This window comes from Arvicanthis niloticus, chromosome 18, assembly GCF_011762505.2.
Source record: "Arvicanthis niloticus isolate mArvNil1 chromosome 18, mArvNil1.pat.X, whole genome shotgun sequence".
NCBI lineage: Eukaryota > Metazoa > Chordata > Mammalia > Rodentia > Muridae > Arvicanthis > Arvicanthis niloticus.
In genome coordinates, this window is record NC_047675.1 from 47,698,363 (window position 1) to 47,717,130 (window position 18,768).

Sequence of the window (18,768 nt, forward strand, 5' to 3'; positions counted from 1 at the left end):
TCATTCCATGAAGAGTAAAGTAGTGAGTTTCCTGGCACTGAGGAGCCCACGCCAGGCAGCCTCTACCTCTCCTGAGAGGTCCAGAAGAGTCCTCAGACACCTGAGATCAAGCTTCAGCCGGCAGGGGTCCCATTCTCCACCCAGGATAGGGTGCACACCTTCAGTGTTTTAAGCTGGTCAGCAGGCCTCATCCTTCACACAAGGCTGGAGAGGTGACACAGGTGGCCCTGGTCACCACCCAGAGCCTGGGCTTCAGTCCTGAGTCTAGGCTGTTACATTCCTGTGCACCTCAGCACAGACAGCCATGGCCCCGTGAGATTAGATAAATCGCAGCTCAGCCTGAATCTCAGCTCTAGTCTGTAAGATTCGGTAACAAGACAAATTCAGGCACTGAGTGTCCTGGATAGTTTTTATGCCAACTTGACACAAGCTAGAGTCATTTGGGTAGCAGGACTCTTAATTGAAAAAAAGACCCCAGAAAAGTCGCCTGGAGGTAAGCCTACAAAGCGTTTTCTAGGTGACTAACTGATGAGGGAGGGCCCACCTCATTGTGGGCAGTGCCACGATGGGAGGGCAGGTGATCGTGGCTCCCATTTAAAAAGGAAGGCTGAGCCAGCCATGAGGAGAAAACTGGTAAACAGCAGCCTCTGCTGTTTCACGGCCTCTGTATCAGCCCTGCAACAGCAGCCTCTGCTGTTTCACGGCCTCTGTATCAGCCCTGCCTTGGCTCTGGATCAGTACTACCAGCTGGAAGGTGAAGGAAATCCCTTTCCCAAGTTTGCTTTGGTCACGGTGTTTACCGCAGCAGTAGAACTGTACCTAAGACACTGGGCTCCAGGACAACTTGACAGCGTCCAGGCTACTGAGCTTTGCTTGGGCAACAATGTGCATGAGACTTTAATCCCGGCACTCTGGAGGCAGAGGCAAACAGATCTATGAACTCAAGACCAGCCTGCTCTACAAAGTGAGTTCTAGCACCACCAGGACTACAGAGAAGCCTTATCTCAAAAACAGATCAAAACAAACACCACACCACATACCCTAGGCCTCACTAGCACAGCCCCCAGCCATCCAGAACAACGCAGAGGGCGAGCCGTCCATTCTTTATGAAGGACTCCTCTCCGGCTGCCCGCATCAGGCCTGAGATTACCAGGAGGAGGATCCAGACTCCCTGAGGCAGATGCCATCCACCCTTACTACCAGTGGGTTTCCTTGGGATGGATGCCAAGTCATTTCCCAATCCAGCCTTAACTGGGTGAAGGAAACTTGTGGAGAGACAAGCACAGAGGCCTCCAGAAGGAAGCTTCAACCCACAGAAAGCAGACCTCTGTCCTAACACCTGATCTCAGTGCTTCCTGAGGGTCTTTCCCAAGGCATGGAAGCCAGTGAACACTATGTTCCCCAGAAGTGCCCTGGAGAAATAACAGGGCACTCACTGACACACTTAACTGCCTCCTCAGAGCAGTCCTCCAAGAGCCAGCACCCAGGCCTTCAGAGACTTCGAAGGGCATCTGGACGTCCAGGAGAGCCTCCTGGGGTCCTCCTGCCTTGTCAAGCCAGCTCTTTCTAGATTCTGCCTCTTTCAAGCAGGAACAGTCAAGGCCCTCCTGTAGAAGCTTGTTGGTATGTCACTGAGACTCTCCTTCCAACTAGATGGCAGCGGCACACACTCCTGTGGTTCAGAGAAACAGAGCTGTGTCTGCACCACCTGTCCACTGATGACCACACCAGCAGAAAGATGATGGACAGATCTCACCTTGACACTCAGAACTTGGGCCAGGGTGTGTCCTTTCTAGAACGTACCAGAGGGTCCTACCTATGGCAACCACAAAAGATTGTAAAAAAGGCTACTTAAGGCATTTTTTTAAAACCCTGTATCATGGGGCTGGAGAGATAGATAGCCAAGAGCACTGGATGCTCCTCCAGAGATCAGGGTTCAAACCTCAGCACCCACATAGTAGGTCACAACTGTCTGTAACTCCAGTGGCTCTGACTCCGGCCTCCACAGGCGACCCACATGGGTCAGGTGGTACACAGACACACATGCAGACAAAGCACCATCCATATAGTTTTAATTTAAAACAAACAAAAAGCCCCACCGAAGCCTCTGCATCACAAAAGTCTGGGAGAGCATGACTTGCTGCAGGCTCTGTGGAAGGCACCTGCTAACTAACCACTGTTCTCAAATCTTGGAAGCCCCAAATGCTGCTAAGCTTGTTGGAAGCTGTCCTGAAGAGCTGAGACATGCCGTGTTCCCTCAGGTTTTAAAACAGATGTCCACTGAGATCCAACCAGGACTTTACCAATTAGCTGTTGGGTGACAGGAGCATGGATCTCATGTTTGACTCTCACTTGTCTACATAGCTGAATATTTACACAATTATACATTTGTGTTATTACTTTTCTTTTTTCAAGAAAGACATTTGGGCCAGTGAGATGGCTCAGTGGATAAAAGGGCTTGCGCCAAACCAGAAGATCTGAGTTCCATCCCAGGGACTCACATGGTGGAAGGAGAGAACTAACTCTTATAATTGTCCTCTGACCTCCACCAGTGTGTAAAAGAAATAAAACATTGAAAACAAAAAAAAAGGGGGGGGGGGGGCATTTGTAAGCCCTCCGTGCTGCCCGCCTGCTGTGGTCAAGCATTGCTTCCCATATGTCACTAGCACCTGCAAAAGTCAGAAACCAGCTTTCCAGAACTATCTTCGCAAGAGTGTGGGCTCTTTAAAGACAGCCATGCCAGCCTGGCATGGTGGTGTACACACTTACTCCCTGTACTTGGGAGGCAGAGGCGAGTTGCAGACCAGCTAGGGCTTCATAGCAAAAGCCTGTCTCAAAATCAACCAAACTAAAAACCCTTAAAGGTACCCACAACATTCCCTATGTGACCTAAAGGTCAAGCCAGTCCCATCCATAAGAAGAAGTGGACAATTGAAATTCTGAGTATGCAGTGCAGTGATCACTGTCCATTGGGGCCAGGCTTTCCCTGGCCAGCCCAGTGCTTTTGCAGACCAACTGTGGCTTTCGACCATTTTTACATGTGAACCAAGCAAACAGAAGGAGACCTTACAGATCATCATCCAGTCTGACTCCGACCAGCACTACAACAGAGCAGACTGGGTGGTCTCAGCATTTAAGGGCACACCCGAGCGAGGGCTGTGACTGATAACAGGGGACAGGCTCATGACCAAAGCCAAAATAGGCACCGGCATCCGGCAGCAGTGGCTCTAGTGCTAACAGCAGCCCCCCAACTTTATGGCTCACAACCCAAGATTATGTCTAACCCTGCCACTCTATCTATCACCCTCGCTTCTGTGCACTTTCAACACGGCTTCTGAAGGAAGCAAACGCATCTGTCTTAGCTGCCTGAGCCCATCTGAAATTTTGGAAGTAGCACGATTTCCAGGTTGCCCTCCATCACCAAATCGTGTGGCATTTGCTTTAAACGGTCATTTTCCCCAGTCCTGAAAAATCACACAACTGTTTTAGAAAAGCAGAAATCAATCCGTCATGACCTATGAGTCCCGCAAGGGTTGCACTCAACAGCTGTTACCTGGCACATCTTGGGACCCCCAAGCCCACCCACACAGACCGTCTGAAGCCAAGTTTCAGTCCTTTACTGACAGGCAGCCTTTACAGGATTCTGCTATTCACCCCAAACGAGCAAGCAGCTATCACTACCACACACAATTTTATTACTACTGTTTTCTTATGAGTCAGCCCGTGCACTAATTCCTGATAGGCCGGTTTTAAGAACGTAGTGATTTAAAAAAAAAAAAACCTGTAATTTCCTTCTTAGCAACCAGTCAGCAATCGAAGCAGAAACAGGAAACTGGCACATCAGCCACTCCACGTGGTGCTTTGCGGGAGGCAGGGAGTATTGCTCTCACGCGGGACTGAGTAGACCTCTCGTATCTTAAGGATTCAGGTCGGGAAGCGGGATGCCTGACGCGGGATCAGAGCCGCGACCCACTGAGGTCTCGCGAGGGCTGCCCCAAAAGCAGACACTATGAATGGATTAAAGAAACGCACGTGGGTTCTGGGACCTGTGACTTTAGCTTGGAACTGTCGAGATGGTCCAGGGATGGACAGATGGAGGGATGCTGGGATGGGTGTTGCGGAGTTGCACAAACAGGGACCTTGGCTCTCGCCCACCCCGCCCTGCCCCGCCCCGCCCCAGCCCGGACCCCCTACTTACGCACGCAGAGGCAGGCCACGAGCTTGGCAGCCTCCTCGGGCACCGGACAAGTGGGGAAGACCGGCTTGAGCAGGTAGGTGGCGAAGACCAGCGCCACGATGTACTGTGAGGAGGGCCGAATGATGAGCAGCTCGATCCAGAGCTTGAGGAAGGCGGGCAGCGAGCCGTAGACCTCCAGCATGTAGGCGTAGTCGCCGCCTGACTTGGAGATGGTGGTGCCCAGCTCCGCGTAGCAGAGTGCGCCCACGATGGAGAAGACGCCGCATACAGCCCACACCACGAGCGATAGTCCGGGCGAGCCCGCTTCCTTGAGCACACCGGTGGGCGTCACGAAGATGCCCGAGCCGATGATGGTGCCCACGATGATGGCCACACCATTGAGCAGCGTGATATTGCGCTGCAGGGTCACGCCTTCGCCCTCCGGGTCCGCGCCGTCCCCGCGCCGCGCCTCCAGCATCTTCTCCCGCGCCTGCCGCTCCTCCTCCGCCGCCGCCGTCGCCGGGGCCGCAACCGCGCGCCGCTTTGCGCCCGCGACCGCCATGCTCTCGACGTTCCCGGCTCGGCCTGGATACCCGGCGTGCGCGCGGCCGAGCCGCACTCCGCGTACTGAGAAATGCGTCTGCGCCCGCCCCGCCCGCGCGGCCTTTTATCTCTACCGTTACCCGCCCTCCAGGCCACGCCCTTCGCAGCTGCCGTTGGTCCGTCCGGGAAGGCCCCGCCCACCTCCGTTCGAGCGACTCCGCCTCCCCGCGGGCCCCGCCCCCAGGCCTGTTAGAGCACGTGGATCGCTGACACAGAGGATAGTGTGATATGTACTTCGTGGCGTGTTTCACCAGACCCGAGGGCTGTACACGGGTCGGCTCACACCTCCTCACAAGTCCCTCTGTGCAAGTTGTCTGGGCCTATTGGTGAGGCCGTGCTTCTCCCGCCCCAGGCGGTGAAGAGCAGTAGCCTGGGTTGAAAGCACCGGAAGGGTGGCTCAATGTGCACCTGCCCGGAATCCTGGCCCTGCCTCGCGGGTATTTATCTCCCTTTCCTCCGGTGTGTTTATCCTGTACGTCTGGGAGGTGGAGGATGGATTTCGTATCTAGGAAAAATGGAGGTGGGTCGTGGGGTGAGGCACGCTTAATGGTTCTGCTTGGTCTGGGGGTGAAATGATGCATCAGCTCTGTAGGAAGCCGAGAGGAATAGGTCAGGATGGTAGCCAGCTTACTCCCAGACTTAGCTATCCGTCTGGTCTCAAGGAAAGTCTTGTCAAAAGCTCGCCTAGTGATACACCCAACCTGGAGAAGCAAGCTTCAGAAGAGGAGAACCTGCCCAATCTACGTAGGGATTTTAAAGGCAGGCTGTACTGTGAGAGGGCTTTAGCCTGTCATTCTTGGGAAATCTTAGGTAAGAGGGCTTTCGAGATAATGTGGACGCACATCTGAAAGATTCAACATCCCAGGCCTGGTTGCCCCTGCATGGTAATTTGAGCTGACAGGTGCACTTGGAAAGTTTCATTGGTCAAGGTCAGACCAAGGAGACCCAAGACCCCCTCCTTTTCACCAACTGTTCCTTTTTCTTCCCAAAGGGGTCCCCAGGTAAGCTCATAGACGGGAGGGCGGGGGGGGCTTAATTCAAGAAGAACCTTCAGACTTGTAAGGACACAGAGCCCTGTGTGCCCTGCAAAACAGTCCAGTCTGCCAAGCCTTCCCCACTCCTGAGACGTGACCAATGAAGAAATTCAAACTTCTCGCCATCTCTAGATCTATAGCTGCAGCCACGAATGCCAGAGCTGTCCTTGAAAGCCCAGGACAGGGAGGTGTTCAGCCAAGGACTCCCAAGGGTCACTGGAACCACCTCCCTGCTTCCAGTATGTCAGCCATTCAGACGCAGTGACAAGCTAGTGTCCCTGTAGCCTGAGCAGTGGGAAGCCACGGAGCTAAAAGGTTACACCAACATTAACATGCCATACTACAGACTGCCTAAATCGATGGCTCTGGGAAGATTGAGAAACTCGCTTCTCATTCTTTACATGGTCCTTTCGGAGGGCTAAAAGCATACCACCAGCCCACCGAGGCATTGCTAAGATTCCAAGGTGCAGCGCCTACTTTAATAGGACACGAGGCAGCTCTTAGAAACGCTTTGTAAATGAGGAGAGCGACTTTGCCGTTGTGTAACTTGCCTGCCCAGTGTGTGCACCCTCATGGCCTCCTACCTCAAGGCAAGCAACCTGCTCACCTCTCACCTGTGGGTGGCTAACCCTTGCTTCTTTTGGAATCTGTCCCGTTCACAGTAGCTAGGTTCTGCATAGCAGCCATGGGGAAGCTTTGATTTGAGACAGAGATAGCAATAGTCCAAGGAGGTATAAAATGGCAACCATGATTAAGCCAAGGCCACTACCAGAGACCAAGAAGGATGGGCCTGGAGGAACACAGCAGGCTCAAATGGCTTTTCTAGGTCTGGAGTTCGGAGAAAGAAAGCAAAGGGGGACCTGTCCTCTGGGACAGTTGGGAGGTTTGATGCCTGGGGACTAGGGTCCTGGGAAGCTTCTGTGGTCCTTTCCAGGAAGAGTGACCATGCCCAGTGAATGTCCCCAAGACCCATGGCTTGTGATTCCTCTGCTGCTGCTTGTCACAGGGTTTTAGGTAAGGCCTGAGACTTCTTCCTGCAAAGCAGCGTTAGTATGTACAATCTCTGTTGGGTGCCCCTTTTCAAACAGCTAAGACTCTGAAATGTTTTCCAGGGGCGCCATCTACTGGTGGATTGAGGAGCAGTTTCTTGTTAAGTTTCTTCACTTATGGGGGCTCCCGGTGTGTATCCTAGTGGGTAGCTCTTCAACTGGTCAGTAAGGTATTTAAAGTGGTGTTGGGCTGACTGAGCGTTGGGAAGCCCTGTCTTCCTATCTCCATCTTGAAATGAGACTGAGTACCTCTTACAGTCCTTCATAGAAGAAGAAAGGGGTGGGGAGGGTCATCGGAGCCCCCCTCCCGCCTGTGCTGCCCAGCTGCGCTCTCCCGCCCTGGGTACATGTGGTCTCTGGGTGTGGCAGAGTATTTGGGAGGTTGAAGGTTGACTGAGGAGGTAAGGGTGGGACTTAGTGTTGCTACTGCTAACTGGTCACCTATGCTGCTGTAAGTAACTGGGTACAGTAAGCTCACTCACTCACTGTCTTAGTTAGGGTTCTACTGCTGTGAACAGACACTACAACCAAGGCAACTCTTATAAGGACAACATTTAATTGGGGCTGGCTTACAGGTTCAGAGGGTCAGTCCATTATCATCAAGGTGGGAACATGGCAGCATCCAGGCAGGCATGGTGCAGGAGGAGCTGAGAGTTCTACATCTTCATCTGAAGGCCACTAGAAGACTGGCGTCCAGGCAGCTAGGATGAGGAGCTTAAAGACCACAGTGACACACCTACTCCAACAGGGCCACACCTTCTAATAGTGCCACTCCCTGGGCTAAGCATATACAAACCACCATACCTGGACTTGGATGGAACTGGGTCTCCCAGTGCCCTATCTGAGATGAAAAGTCTGTTCATGTCTACCCAGGAAAAGCCACACAACAGAGACACAGTAACCAGAACATTTCTGCAGATGGAAATCTGTGTGGAGTCACGCCATTCTCTAGCATATCGGCTCCAAGAGTTGAACTCAGGTCCTTCGGATTGGCTGCAAACACCTTTACCTGCTGAGCCGTTTTCTTATGAACCCTGCCTTGGTTTTTGTTTTTGTTTGTTTAAAATACTTATTTTTTTTTTAAGATTTATTTTATGTGGATGAGTGTTTTAGCTGCATGTGTATCTGTGTCCTGTGCCCTCAGAGGAGGGTATTGGGTTCCCCATAACTGGAGTTACAGGGGGTTATGAGCCACCATGAGTGTTGGGAACTGAACTTGGATCCTCTGCAAGAGCAAAAAGTGCTCTTGACCAATGTGCCTTCCCATCCACCCCCAACCCCTTATATTTTGAAAGAGGGTTTACATAGGCCTGGAACCTGCTGGATAGGCTAGGCTGCCTAGCCAGTCCACCCTCTGGCTCCCAGCGCTGGGATTATAGGCCTCAAACCTAGTGTGGCTTGCACTGGAAGATAACTGGACCCCCTCAGGGCTCGGGGCTCCATGAGCCTGTTTCTGGTTTGCCTCACTGGTCATTTTTGGAAGCCCAACTCACAAGTGCACGTCCATCTCTTACAAGCGCTAGTCCCTCTGTCTCCGCTTGCTATGCTTTAATTCCTCAAAGAGCCCCAGCCCTGCGTGTCCCCGCTCCCCACTCTGCTTCATCTCTGCCTTCCTTACACTTCCTTACACCTCTAGTGTGGATCATGTGTTTGGTTGGAACCCAAAGTCCATTCTTGAGATTTGAGGAAACACAGTCATCCTCAAGTCTCTAGCAGAGGGACTTCAGTCCACTCGAACAAGCGGCTGCAACAAGACAGGTCCCCACCCAGAGTCTCCCGACAGACAGGTGTGTGTTCCGGTCATGTGTGATAGCGCACACCTGTAACTGTAGCACTTGAGATGCTGGGGCAGAGACTTGATAACCTGTCTGGTTTTTGTCTTTCAGTGCTGGGGTGATAGATGACCACCAGCATGCTGAGCTTTTTGTAAAGAAGCCAGGTCCTCATGCTTGTGTGTCCCAGTCCTCTGAGGCTCAAGAGGCAAGGGGAAAGCAGCATCTAGGACAGAGAACTCCTGACTCTCAAATGCAGTCGTAGAGCTGCTTCTGTCAGACCAGACCCTTTGGGAAACTTGATCAGAAAGGAGCTTGGGCCTCAGGTTCTTTGAGCAACAGGGCTCTTCTGGGTGTGCCGGGAAATGGGACTGCGACTCTGCTTTCAAGATTTGAGCCTGGGACGAGTCACAGGAGAGCCACAATTGGTCATTCATAAGCGTCCATTTTCATGGGGTCTCAGAGGCAGAGATGGAGGCACGTACGGGGAGGGAGGGGCTTAGCTCCACAGCACCTCTGGGGCGCACATCCAACAAGGACTCAGACTGGATCCTGCAGCGACTCTTTCCTCTGAGGGCAAGGATGCCTTTGCCTCCTAAAAAAATTTCCCTTTTGTTAGCTATTTTTAAAAAGTCATGTTAGCCTGGAGACACTGAAACACTTCCAGGAAGAGGTCTGAGCCTGGACACATTGCTACAAAACTACAAACAAAATGAGAAGAAAGGCCTTTGATATCAGCCCTCAAAGCAGCAGGGCAAAAAAACCACAAAGGATCCTGCCTCCCTCACAGTCCTGATCTGCTCAGAGACCGCACACCATTGTCTTCAGAATAGCTGGCCCAACTTTGAAAGTTCAAGGCTCTGTCCTTGGGCTCTTGTGTTACTTTCTCCGTGTTTAAGATTGCCAATGTGTGGGAACTCTTGCTGGGTCCCCAAGAAGAGGCCACATTTGACCAACCTCCCAATACTGCCTCACTGGGACAATAGCCACAGTCTCAGCAGTGATGGCTGTGTCTGTGGCTATTGTCGCTCCCCCCACCTTACCTCAGTCCTCCCCCTATCCCCCCCCCCCATTCTGTGAACCCAGGTCCTCAGCCTCTATCAGCCCCAGAGCATGCACAGCCCTTCTAAGAGAACTGAGAGTTACTCCCCCCCCCCATACCCATTTTTTCTTCCCCTGAAGTAGTGTCCTTGGGAAGTCCGCAAGGCCTAGCTGTGTTCATGTTCAGCTGTGTTCTATGGTCAATGGTTCTCAGGCCTTTGTTCTTCTGTTGACAGTGGGGACTGTTATGCCTGCCACCACTGCCCAACTTGACACTCGGAGGCCCCTTCAAGCTGATGGCTCTCACATCTATGTTCCCAGGGCCACAGATACTTAGGGATGCCTGGTCTCTTCAGTCCCTACTCCCTACGTTTAAGGAATCAGTGGGTCCTGTCAGTGGGAGGTGATCACTTGCCCTCTGGTGTCATGTCTATAGTGACAGAGCCACCTGAGCCTCTCATACTCTGCTGCCAGCTGTGGCAGCCGAGACACCCAACGTTCCTGTAAGTCAAGAGTGGCCTTCAGGCATCTGCTGCACCTGGGCCAGCTACTGCCGTGGTCACAGACGCACACTAGCATCTACGCTCTTCCATGAGGAGGCATGCCAGGAAGCCCAGGGTGACTTTCTGTAGCTGCTCCAGGACACTGCCTAGACCCACTGCAGGTTGTTGACACCATAGGAAGCTCTGGGATGGGAGAGGACCGAACCGCTGCCAAAGTAAACCTGAGGACTACGCAGGTCCTCTTTGATTCGACATGCTATTTGTGGACCAGAATACATATTTATTCTTTATTCCCCCCTCCCCCCAACCTCCCGGTGAAACACGATGTGCCTTGGGAGACAGACCGGGGCTTGCTTATTTTTCCATGTTTTTCATTGCATACCTGGCAGGAAGCAGTGTTTGAAGATCAGGCGATAAGGCAGTTGAACTGCGTTTCCACCTGAGGGAAAGTTGTAATGCCTTAAAAGCAATAACTACCACATGAATGGCATTTTTCCTTCTCCCAAGCAAGCAAGCAATTAAAAAAAAAATCCTCAAGAGGCTGAGGTGACAGGACACCTGTTGGCATCTGGAACAGAGGTGATGGAGCCCCAGGTGGTCCTGATCCAGAGCCCAAACGATGCCTCTGAGCCTGGCATTCCTCTTGGCTTTCTGATGCTGGTTCATCTGTCTGCTGGTCAGAGCAGGTGCATGCGCAGGAGACAGCTCCGATTCCTCCATGAAATAAACACTGAGGGCCTTGCCATGTGCTGAGCCATCTCCTAGACTCTAGAGACACATCTGCCCTCCACCACCACCCTTGGGACTGTCTTCACTCCACTGGAGTCTGAATCCCAGGGGGCTGATCATGAAGGATAACAGAAGCCCAAGGATCCCAGAACACATTGGATACACTGGGCCGAGAGCTCAGAAGAAATCACAGTAGGGATAAGGACCAGAGTGTGACGGAGAGTGAGCATTCTGTAACAGGCCATTGTCAGAGACCAAGGAAGAAGCAAGTTGTGGGGGCATCTGAGGGTGGAGTATCCCAGGAAAAGGTAAGAACCTAGAGACCCAGCCTGATGGAGCAGGGTGAGGCAGTTGGAGGTGAGGATGCTGTGGGGAGGGGGTGATGTTTTTAGAGGGGTCACCACCAAGGCCCCAGCCACACCAGTGGCCAGTGTGGTGGACTGAGGCTGTATACCCCGCTTAGGGCACTTCTCTATAGCGTCACAGCCAGGTGGGGCATCCGGAAAGGCAGTTGAGGCCCTGAGAGTTGAGCATGCCAGCCATTTTTCCGGAGAAAAGGCATCCAACCAAGGGGCGCCTGGCAGCAGTGGCGAGGTGCATGTCTCACCTTTCAAGGCCTCTCATGTTATACCGCATCCCTTCCTGGAGATCAAGAGATACAGAGCCTGTGGTGGTGCTCCTCAGAGACACCCACATCGAAACCTTTGACAACACCGTGGATGTGTGACCTGACCTTGGGGACTCTGCAGTGGGATTAAGGACATGGTTACGGAGCTGTACATGATCCTGGGCTGTGCATGGACACCATGTAACCATGACGGGTCTTTCTGAGGCAGTCGGGCCAGACCACAGGAGGAGAGTGGAAATGTGGAGTCAGGGGAAAGGACGGCGGTTTGTGGCCGTAAACCCAGCAGTGGGGAGAGCAAACTTTGGTGACGCTCAGTTCCAAGGCAGCCGGTGATTCTCTCCCCTAAATCTAAGAATGGACTCCGTCTGGCTCTCTGACCACCCAGCCCTCCATGCTGTGTTACAGGCATCCTGGGTTTGACAGTGAAGAAAAGGATATCGGTCCCACCCTCTATGTTGCCGAGGACTCTGAGTGGCCCTAGCAGTGTGCCACGGATGACTTCCACGTGCGGAGCGGAAAGAACAGGAGCTGAGAGGCAGACAAAACAATCTGTGCAGGGAGTCTTTTTTTTAATTTGTTCAGTTTTGGGTTTTGGATTTTTGTTTTTATTTTGTTGAGACAGGGTCTTCCTATGTAACCCTGGCTGACCTGGAACTCACTATGTAAACCAGGCTGGCCTTGAACTCACAGAGATCCGCCCATTCTGCCTCCCCAGTGCTGGGATTAAAGCCATGAGCCACCACTGCCCACAGTTTGCTCAGTCTTCAAGGCCACCTTGTACCTATCTTGGGTCTTCTGCCCAGAGTTCTACTCTATAAACTCAAATTTCTCTGTCTCTGTCTCTGTCTCTGTGTGTGTGTGTGTGTGTCTGTCTTTCTTTCTGTCTCTCTGTGGGTGTGAGAGAGAGAGTGAGATTTGGGCATTTTGGTGCACATGTATGTATAGATGCAAATGTGTGCATTCTTTGCATGTAGATGTCAGAGGGCAATGTCATGTGTCAGTCCTCAGACACCTCCCACATTTTGCCTGAGACAGGACCTCTCACCGGTCTGGAATTTTACAACACAGTCCCGGCCTGCTGGCCTGCAAGCTTCCAGGGATCCACTCGTCTCCACTTGCCATGTTGAGGCTTAGATGCTCACTCCGCTGTGGTCGGCTTTTTGGACAGCTACCGGGGATCTGAACTGAGGTCTTTGTGGCATGAGGCAAGCACTTAGTGGGCTGAGCTGTCCCTCCAGCTCTGCTTGGGTTTCTTTAAAGTGTCTCTCTTACTTGCAACAACAGCAGAACAGGTTGACTGGAGCAATGATTTCGCCATCTTTAGGCGCCATGCCGTATGGCACCCTTGGAAATGAGCGCCCCCTTTCCAGTCTGCTCTGCCTATTCCACAGACTTTATCCTGAGATTAAGACCTCACTCCCGTCCTATGGACTCGGAATGACGAGCGAACTTTGCGGCCCCTGAGGGGCTGGAGCGGGCGGTAGTTGTTCACCATCGCCTCCTGGTCTTCACCTCGCCCAGAGAACAAGAGTGTGCGGAATTCGGACAGCTGGAACAGAGAGCAGTCATTGTGAGCTGATGCAGGCACAGTGTCCCCTCCCACACTGAGTCAGGAGTGACCAACAGAACACAGCATAGTGAACCCATGACTCCATGACGCCTAAGGGTTCACTAGAGGTTGGAGAGCCCATAGACACGAGGGAACCCCCGTAGTCCCAAAGAAAGGTCACAGGAGGATACTGAGGCCCAGCCAACAGCCAGCACCGACTTGCCAACCACTGAGTGAGCCACTTGGGTAGGGAAGGAGTCCCCTGGGTATGTTCCATGATATACATTTTTCTGTTAATGTATATATTTACAACCCCCCACTGAACTTCATTGAGATGGACAGGAACTCATCGGGGCCAGTCAATCATTTTTTTTTTTCTGAGAAAGAAAACCACTTTTCCCCAAGGCAAACAGAAAGGTCCCATCAAGATCTGAGAATGGCTTTCATTCTTGCACAGATGGGCCTTCCCAGGCACAGCCTGGCTGAGCTATTTAACTCAGGACAGCGATCACATCTGGACCTACCTCAGGGAATATGACATATGCTAGCTTCATACATGATGCATGCTGCCCCAAAATGTGATCATGGGGCCTCGCACTCAGTGACTCTCATGCGAATGGAAAACCCTTCTAGCAGTTCGGGAACATCTCAAATATGTCAGCGGGGCTGGGGAGGCGTGGCTCAGACAGTAATGTCCTTGAATTTGAGTGTAGAATACGTGATGGTATGCTCTTGCAGACCCAGCACTGGGGGAACAGAGCCAGGGGATCCTGGAGCTCACTAGTCAGCCAGCCCAGCCTCATGGGTAAGTTTCAGGCCAATGAGACACCCTGTCTCAAAGCACAAGGCGAATGGTACCCTGCTAGTGACAACCAGAGGTTGACTTTAGACCTCCACAACACACAAACACAGATAGACCAGAAAATGGAGTCCAGCAACACCCTACCATGACACCTGGATGAAGAGGCAGGTAAAAATGACCTCTTTTGGGGCCTGTGACTCAGCTGGAGTGCTCACCTGCCTCGGGGACACCTCAATGGGCATCTTCTGCACGATCCAGGTGACTGACTCAGTCAGTGGTGGGGTGGTGAGGGAGCCAGGGTAGGTCCAGTAATCCTGGCAGGCAGGCAGCAGACAAGAAGGGTCAAAGGGTCCCATGGCCACCTGTGTGTCCTGAGGACAAGAACCACGGCCCCATCAGTCAGGGGGTTCAGCATATATGTGGTCCAGGAAGGAGCCAAGCGTCTCTCTGTCTTACCACAGCTTTGACGGTCAAACGAGCGTTCTGAACAACCATTATATGGCCACCATTGTCATATGTGGAAGCATAAAGAAAATGTGACTCTTCTTCACAAAAAAAAAAGGGACTCCTACCAAATGGTTCTATTTTCCCTGAAAGTTATGCCTTCCTATATACCTTGGCTGAGAAGATATGTGTGTGTGTCTGTATATATATATATATATATGGGGGTACCATATTTGACATTATTTTATATTTTTCATGTATATGAGTACACTGTAGCTGTCTTCAGACACACCAGAAGAGGGCATCAGACCCCATTACAGATGGTTGTGAGCCACCATATGGTTTCTGGGAATTGAACTCAGGACCTCTGGAAGGGCAGTCAGTGCTCTTAACCGCTGAGCCATCTCTCCAGTCCTATTTTTGACCATTTTTAAGTGTGCAATTTGGGGGTTTTAAGGACATTCACTTCACATAGTCACCACCCACATCAATCTCCAGAACTTTCTTTGCCTCTAAACACTGACTCCCATTCTTCCTTGACCACTGGCAGCTACAGACTACTTCCTAGCGCTGAACCTGAAGACTCGTGGAAGTCAACCTGTCTCTTTTGTACAGCCCTGGCTGGCTTTGAACTCACAGAGATGACTGAGTTCATCCACGGCTGGCTTTGCAGTTGTCTTTGCACCTGGCTTATTTTACTGAGCTTTGTGATTTTTCCTTGTCATTGTTAGGGTTCGCCATGCACAGCAGGTATTAGAACAGCTAGCTTGCCTGCCTGCCTTCCTTCCTTCCTTCTTTCTTTCCTTCCTTCCTCACCCTGTTTTGGTTGGTTGGTTGGTTTTATGTTTTTTAAGACGGGGTTGCCGGGCGGTGGTGGCGCATGCCTTTAATCCCAGCACTTGGGAGGCAGAGGCAGGCGGATTTCTGAGTTCAAGGCCAGCCTGGTCTACAGAGTGAGTTCCAGGACAGCCAGGACTACACAGAGAAACCCTGTCTTGAAAAACAAAAACAAAAACAAAAAAAAAAAAAAAAAAAAAAAAAAAAAAAAAAAAAAAAGACAGGGTTTCTCTGTGTAGCCCCAGCTCTCCTGGAACTGTAGACCAGGCTAGCCTCAAACTTAAGAGATCTGCCACCTCTGCCTCCCAAGTGCTGGGATTAAAGGCCTGTGACACAACACCCAGTTGAGACAGGGTCTTGTGTAGCCCAGGGTGTCCTCAAAATCTGTTAGACAGGGATAAATTTGATTTCCTGACCCTCCTGCCTCCTCCTCCTGAGTGCTGAAATTACTGATGTGCGCGAGGATGCTCTGTGTGCCCTGAGTTGTGGCCTCTGAGAAGCAGCTGCCACATGACTGGGCTGTGTTTCATCTGCTCTCACCCATGTTGGGCACTCGGCCTGCTTCCCCCTTCTGGCTATTTTAAAAGTACTCTCAGAACAGGATGCTGTGGGTGCTGTTAGCCCTGGGCAACTTTCAAAAGTTCTCAGGGTGAATATACATACACGGGATTGCTGGGCCAGATGAACTCTTTTTTTGTTTTGTTTTTTTCTTCTTTTAATTTTAAGGACCCAGCATGTGTTTTCAACAGTTGTTGAACCAATAAATCTTACAGTTTTAAAACAGCTGCCTGTCACTGGGCCGTGGTAGTGCATGCCTTTAATCCCAGTACTTGGGAGGCAGAGGCGATTGGATCTCTGAGTTCGAGGCCAGCTTGGTCCACAGAGAAACTCTGTCTCAAAAACAAACCAACCAACCCAGCTGCCTTGTCTCTCTCAAGCAGCCTGACATATAAAGTGTTCATGCTATGGGCCCCTCTCCCCAACCCTCATGGTCTTCCCTGTCACAGGGAGCAGGTGGGAGCCAGCCCACCCCCTCCATCCCCCCTCCACCTCACATCCCCCCACCCATCTGTTCCTGATCTATTGCTCAAGCTCTGGGCCTTCCTCTCAAGACAGCTGGAGGCGGCCTGGCCTCTGCCTCAGGCCCTGCGTTCACAGTTCGAGTTTGCAATGCTTCTTGAGTTTCATAAAGACTCTCTCAGCTTCCATGGGATGTCACTGTCCTTTTGCTCATGCAAGCAAGCACTTCTTTCATTTATTTGCAAATGCCTATCTGAGCTGAGCGTGAGCATAACTTTTCCTCAGGTGCTGAGGACATGGACAGAAAGTGGACAGAACCACTTCCTTCTGCAGACCCCCACAGGGCCAATAAGTAAAACACCAAGCACTTTACACTGGGGACTCTTACATGGAGAAAAGTAACAAGGTGGGGAAGCAGGACGAGGTGGGGGACAGGGAAAGGCATGGTCCCAGAGGCCTAACAGGGTGACATCTGAGGACAAACGCAAAAGACAGGAAGGATCTGCGGCATGTGCACATCGGTTGCAAAGGTCCTGAGGCAGAAGCAGCCTGAGAGACAACAGAAACATCAAGGACCCAGTGTGGCCAGAATTAGTAGATGAGGCACAAAAGCAAAGTGGCTGGAGAGATGGCTCCGTCTGTTCAGCATCTGCATTGCAAGCCTGAGGCCCTGAGGTTAGCCCTGAGAAGGTATGTAAGAAAGCTGGGCGGGATGGTGTATGCTTGAGCAATCCCAGCACCGGGGAAGCAGAGACAGGCCGATCCTGGGGCTCACTGGCCAGCCAGCCAGCCAGCCAGCCAGCCAGCCAGCCTCACCTCCTCTGTGAGCTCTAGGACACTGAGAGACTCTGCCTTAAAGGCTAAGGCGGGCAGCACCTAAGGAGCAACACCTGAGGCCTGCACACATACCTGCATACACACAAAGTCCATGTCAACAAAGAGGAGGCAGAGGAGGGTCACCTGCAGAGTGACACCTTGCCTCAGCCTGGGACTGGGGATCCCTACAAAACTCCACCTCAGCAGCAGGAGTGCCACCTGCTCAGCACCTGGGTGTTGCTCATCATATCAGGACATCGGTGCTCCAGGGTGCAGAGACTGAGCCCCTCTTCCCTATGAACCTCCTAGCGAGCGGCCTAGTGGTCCCTGGGGTCCTGAACCGAGCAGGCCCAGAGCAGTCACATTGGTGGTGGTGGGGACACAGGGAGACAGAGAAGATAAACTCAATCAAGACCCTTAGACAGTAATACTAAGTCCTACGCAGGGTACCAGGAGTCCTGCTGATTTAACTTCCTAGCTCCAGGATTCAGGGAGACCCCAAACCAGCTAGGCCATCCAGCCTGAGCCATGACATTGTATTCTAGGCAGTGGAAACACAGGGGAGGAGCCCAGAGCTGCAGCAAACCATCCTCAGGGATGGGCTTACTGAGCAGCTGAGCAGGGATTTGACCCCAAGGCCACCTGTCCCTCACCTCCTCCCTCCATCTCCCCATCCTCCTCAGAATCAACACATTCAAGCATTTTAAAGTCTGATAGGCTCCCCAAGTGCCCCTCAAGGTAAGAGCTCTCTCAGAGCCCACTGCAGACAGCTGAGCTCTGTGCTGCTGCTTGAAACACCCCAATATGTGCCACAGTGTCCCTACCCCCCATCCCATCACAACAGTAGATGAGCCTTTGAGAGCCATAGCTAGGGCCTGGACCTAACCAGTTTACCAAAGACCAACCTTGTGCACATGCCACTTTAATCTGGATAACAAGGCCCTCCTGTGCCCACTCCTAAGATCCAAATTTCACAAACAGGCAAGTTGGGGCTCTAAGAAGTTAAGTCACTTGGTCAAACCGCATAGTTCCCTGGCAGTCTCAAGGGCCATGGACCCAAGAATTTTTGACTGAGGATCTCCACCACATACCAAACACCCCTATAAGTCCCAGGTTTGCAGATGAGAGCCACAGGACCAGGGGTCCATCAACATCTCCGAGTCTTTAGCCTGTGGAGCCCTCCACGGCTGGGCTTTTTGTGTCCTCAAGTCTTTTATCTCCTAGAATCTGTGGGTTATTTGCAGGGGGCAAGTGTGACTAGGGCCAGAACTGAGTCCCAGACCCCATGTTTCCCCTGTGGTCACCCTGTGAGGGAAAGTAGCTCCAGAACCTTCCAAGGAAGTCAAACAGACCCTGAGTAAACACCACTGGCAGCCTGCTCTTTTCTCTCTCACCCTGTGGGAGGCAGAGGCCAGCTGGGAAAACATCCCATATTCCAGTTTTGTTCTGGCTGTGGACCAGCAAGGAAGAGGGCGAGGAGCTGGGCGCCCAGTACCTTGGCCTTGAGATGTTCCAGGGCACGGAACAGTAGGGGTAAGGGATCTGTCTCTATCCCAAGGGGCATCTGGACCTCAACATCAAGAGGAGGCAAGAAGCAGATCAAACACTCCTGTGAGCTTTGAGGAAAGGGTGGCCACGTTTTCCTGCAGGTCAGCTCTCACCATTGTTAAGACAGATGGAAGCCTCCTCTGTCCCCATGTCCCCATGTCCAATGGCCACCTTGCTTCCGTTTGCCTCAGAATTCTTTGTTGTGGTACTGAATAA

The 18,768-nt window shown here is 52.0% G+C and overlaps 2 protein-coding genes and 1 long non-coding RNA gene across 3 annotated transcripts in view; 1 reads left to right on the forward strand and 2 right to left on the reverse strand.

Moving 5' to 3' along the window:
- The window catches only part of Slc7a5 (solute carrier family 7 member 5), a 28,769-nt gene extending 23,955 nt beyond the window's left edge, over positions 1–4,814 (reverse strand). The window contains exon 1 of the mRNA XM_034522272.2: positions 4,199–4,814. Coding sequence (XP_034378163.1) covers positions 4,199–4,739 — 541 coding nt within the window. The 5' untranslated portion in view covers positions 4,740–4,814. The remainder of the gene's footprint in view (positions 1–4,198) is intronic.
- A 5,697-nt stretch (positions 4,815–10,511) lies between these two features.
- LOC143435001 (uncharacterized) lies at positions 10,512–12,768 on the forward strand. Its single transcript, XR_013104951.1, has 2 exons — positions 10,512–11,216; positions 11,942–12,768. It is a non-coding gene; the product is annotated as an uncharacterized LOC143435001 (long non-coding RNA).
- Positions 12,709–18,768, reverse strand: part of Ca5a (carbonic anhydrase 5A) — a 28,607-nt gene continuing 22,547 nt past the window's right edge. Inside the window, exons 6-7 of the mRNA XM_034522273.2 lie at positions 14,103–14,258; positions 12,709–13,085 (exon numbers count right to left, since the gene is read on the reverse strand). Of these exons, the coding sequence (XP_034378164.1) occupies positions 12,942–13,085; positions 14,103–14,258 (300 nt within the window). The 3' untranslated portion in view covers positions 12,709–12,941. The remainder of the gene's footprint in view (positions 13,086–14,102; positions 14,259–18,768) is intronic.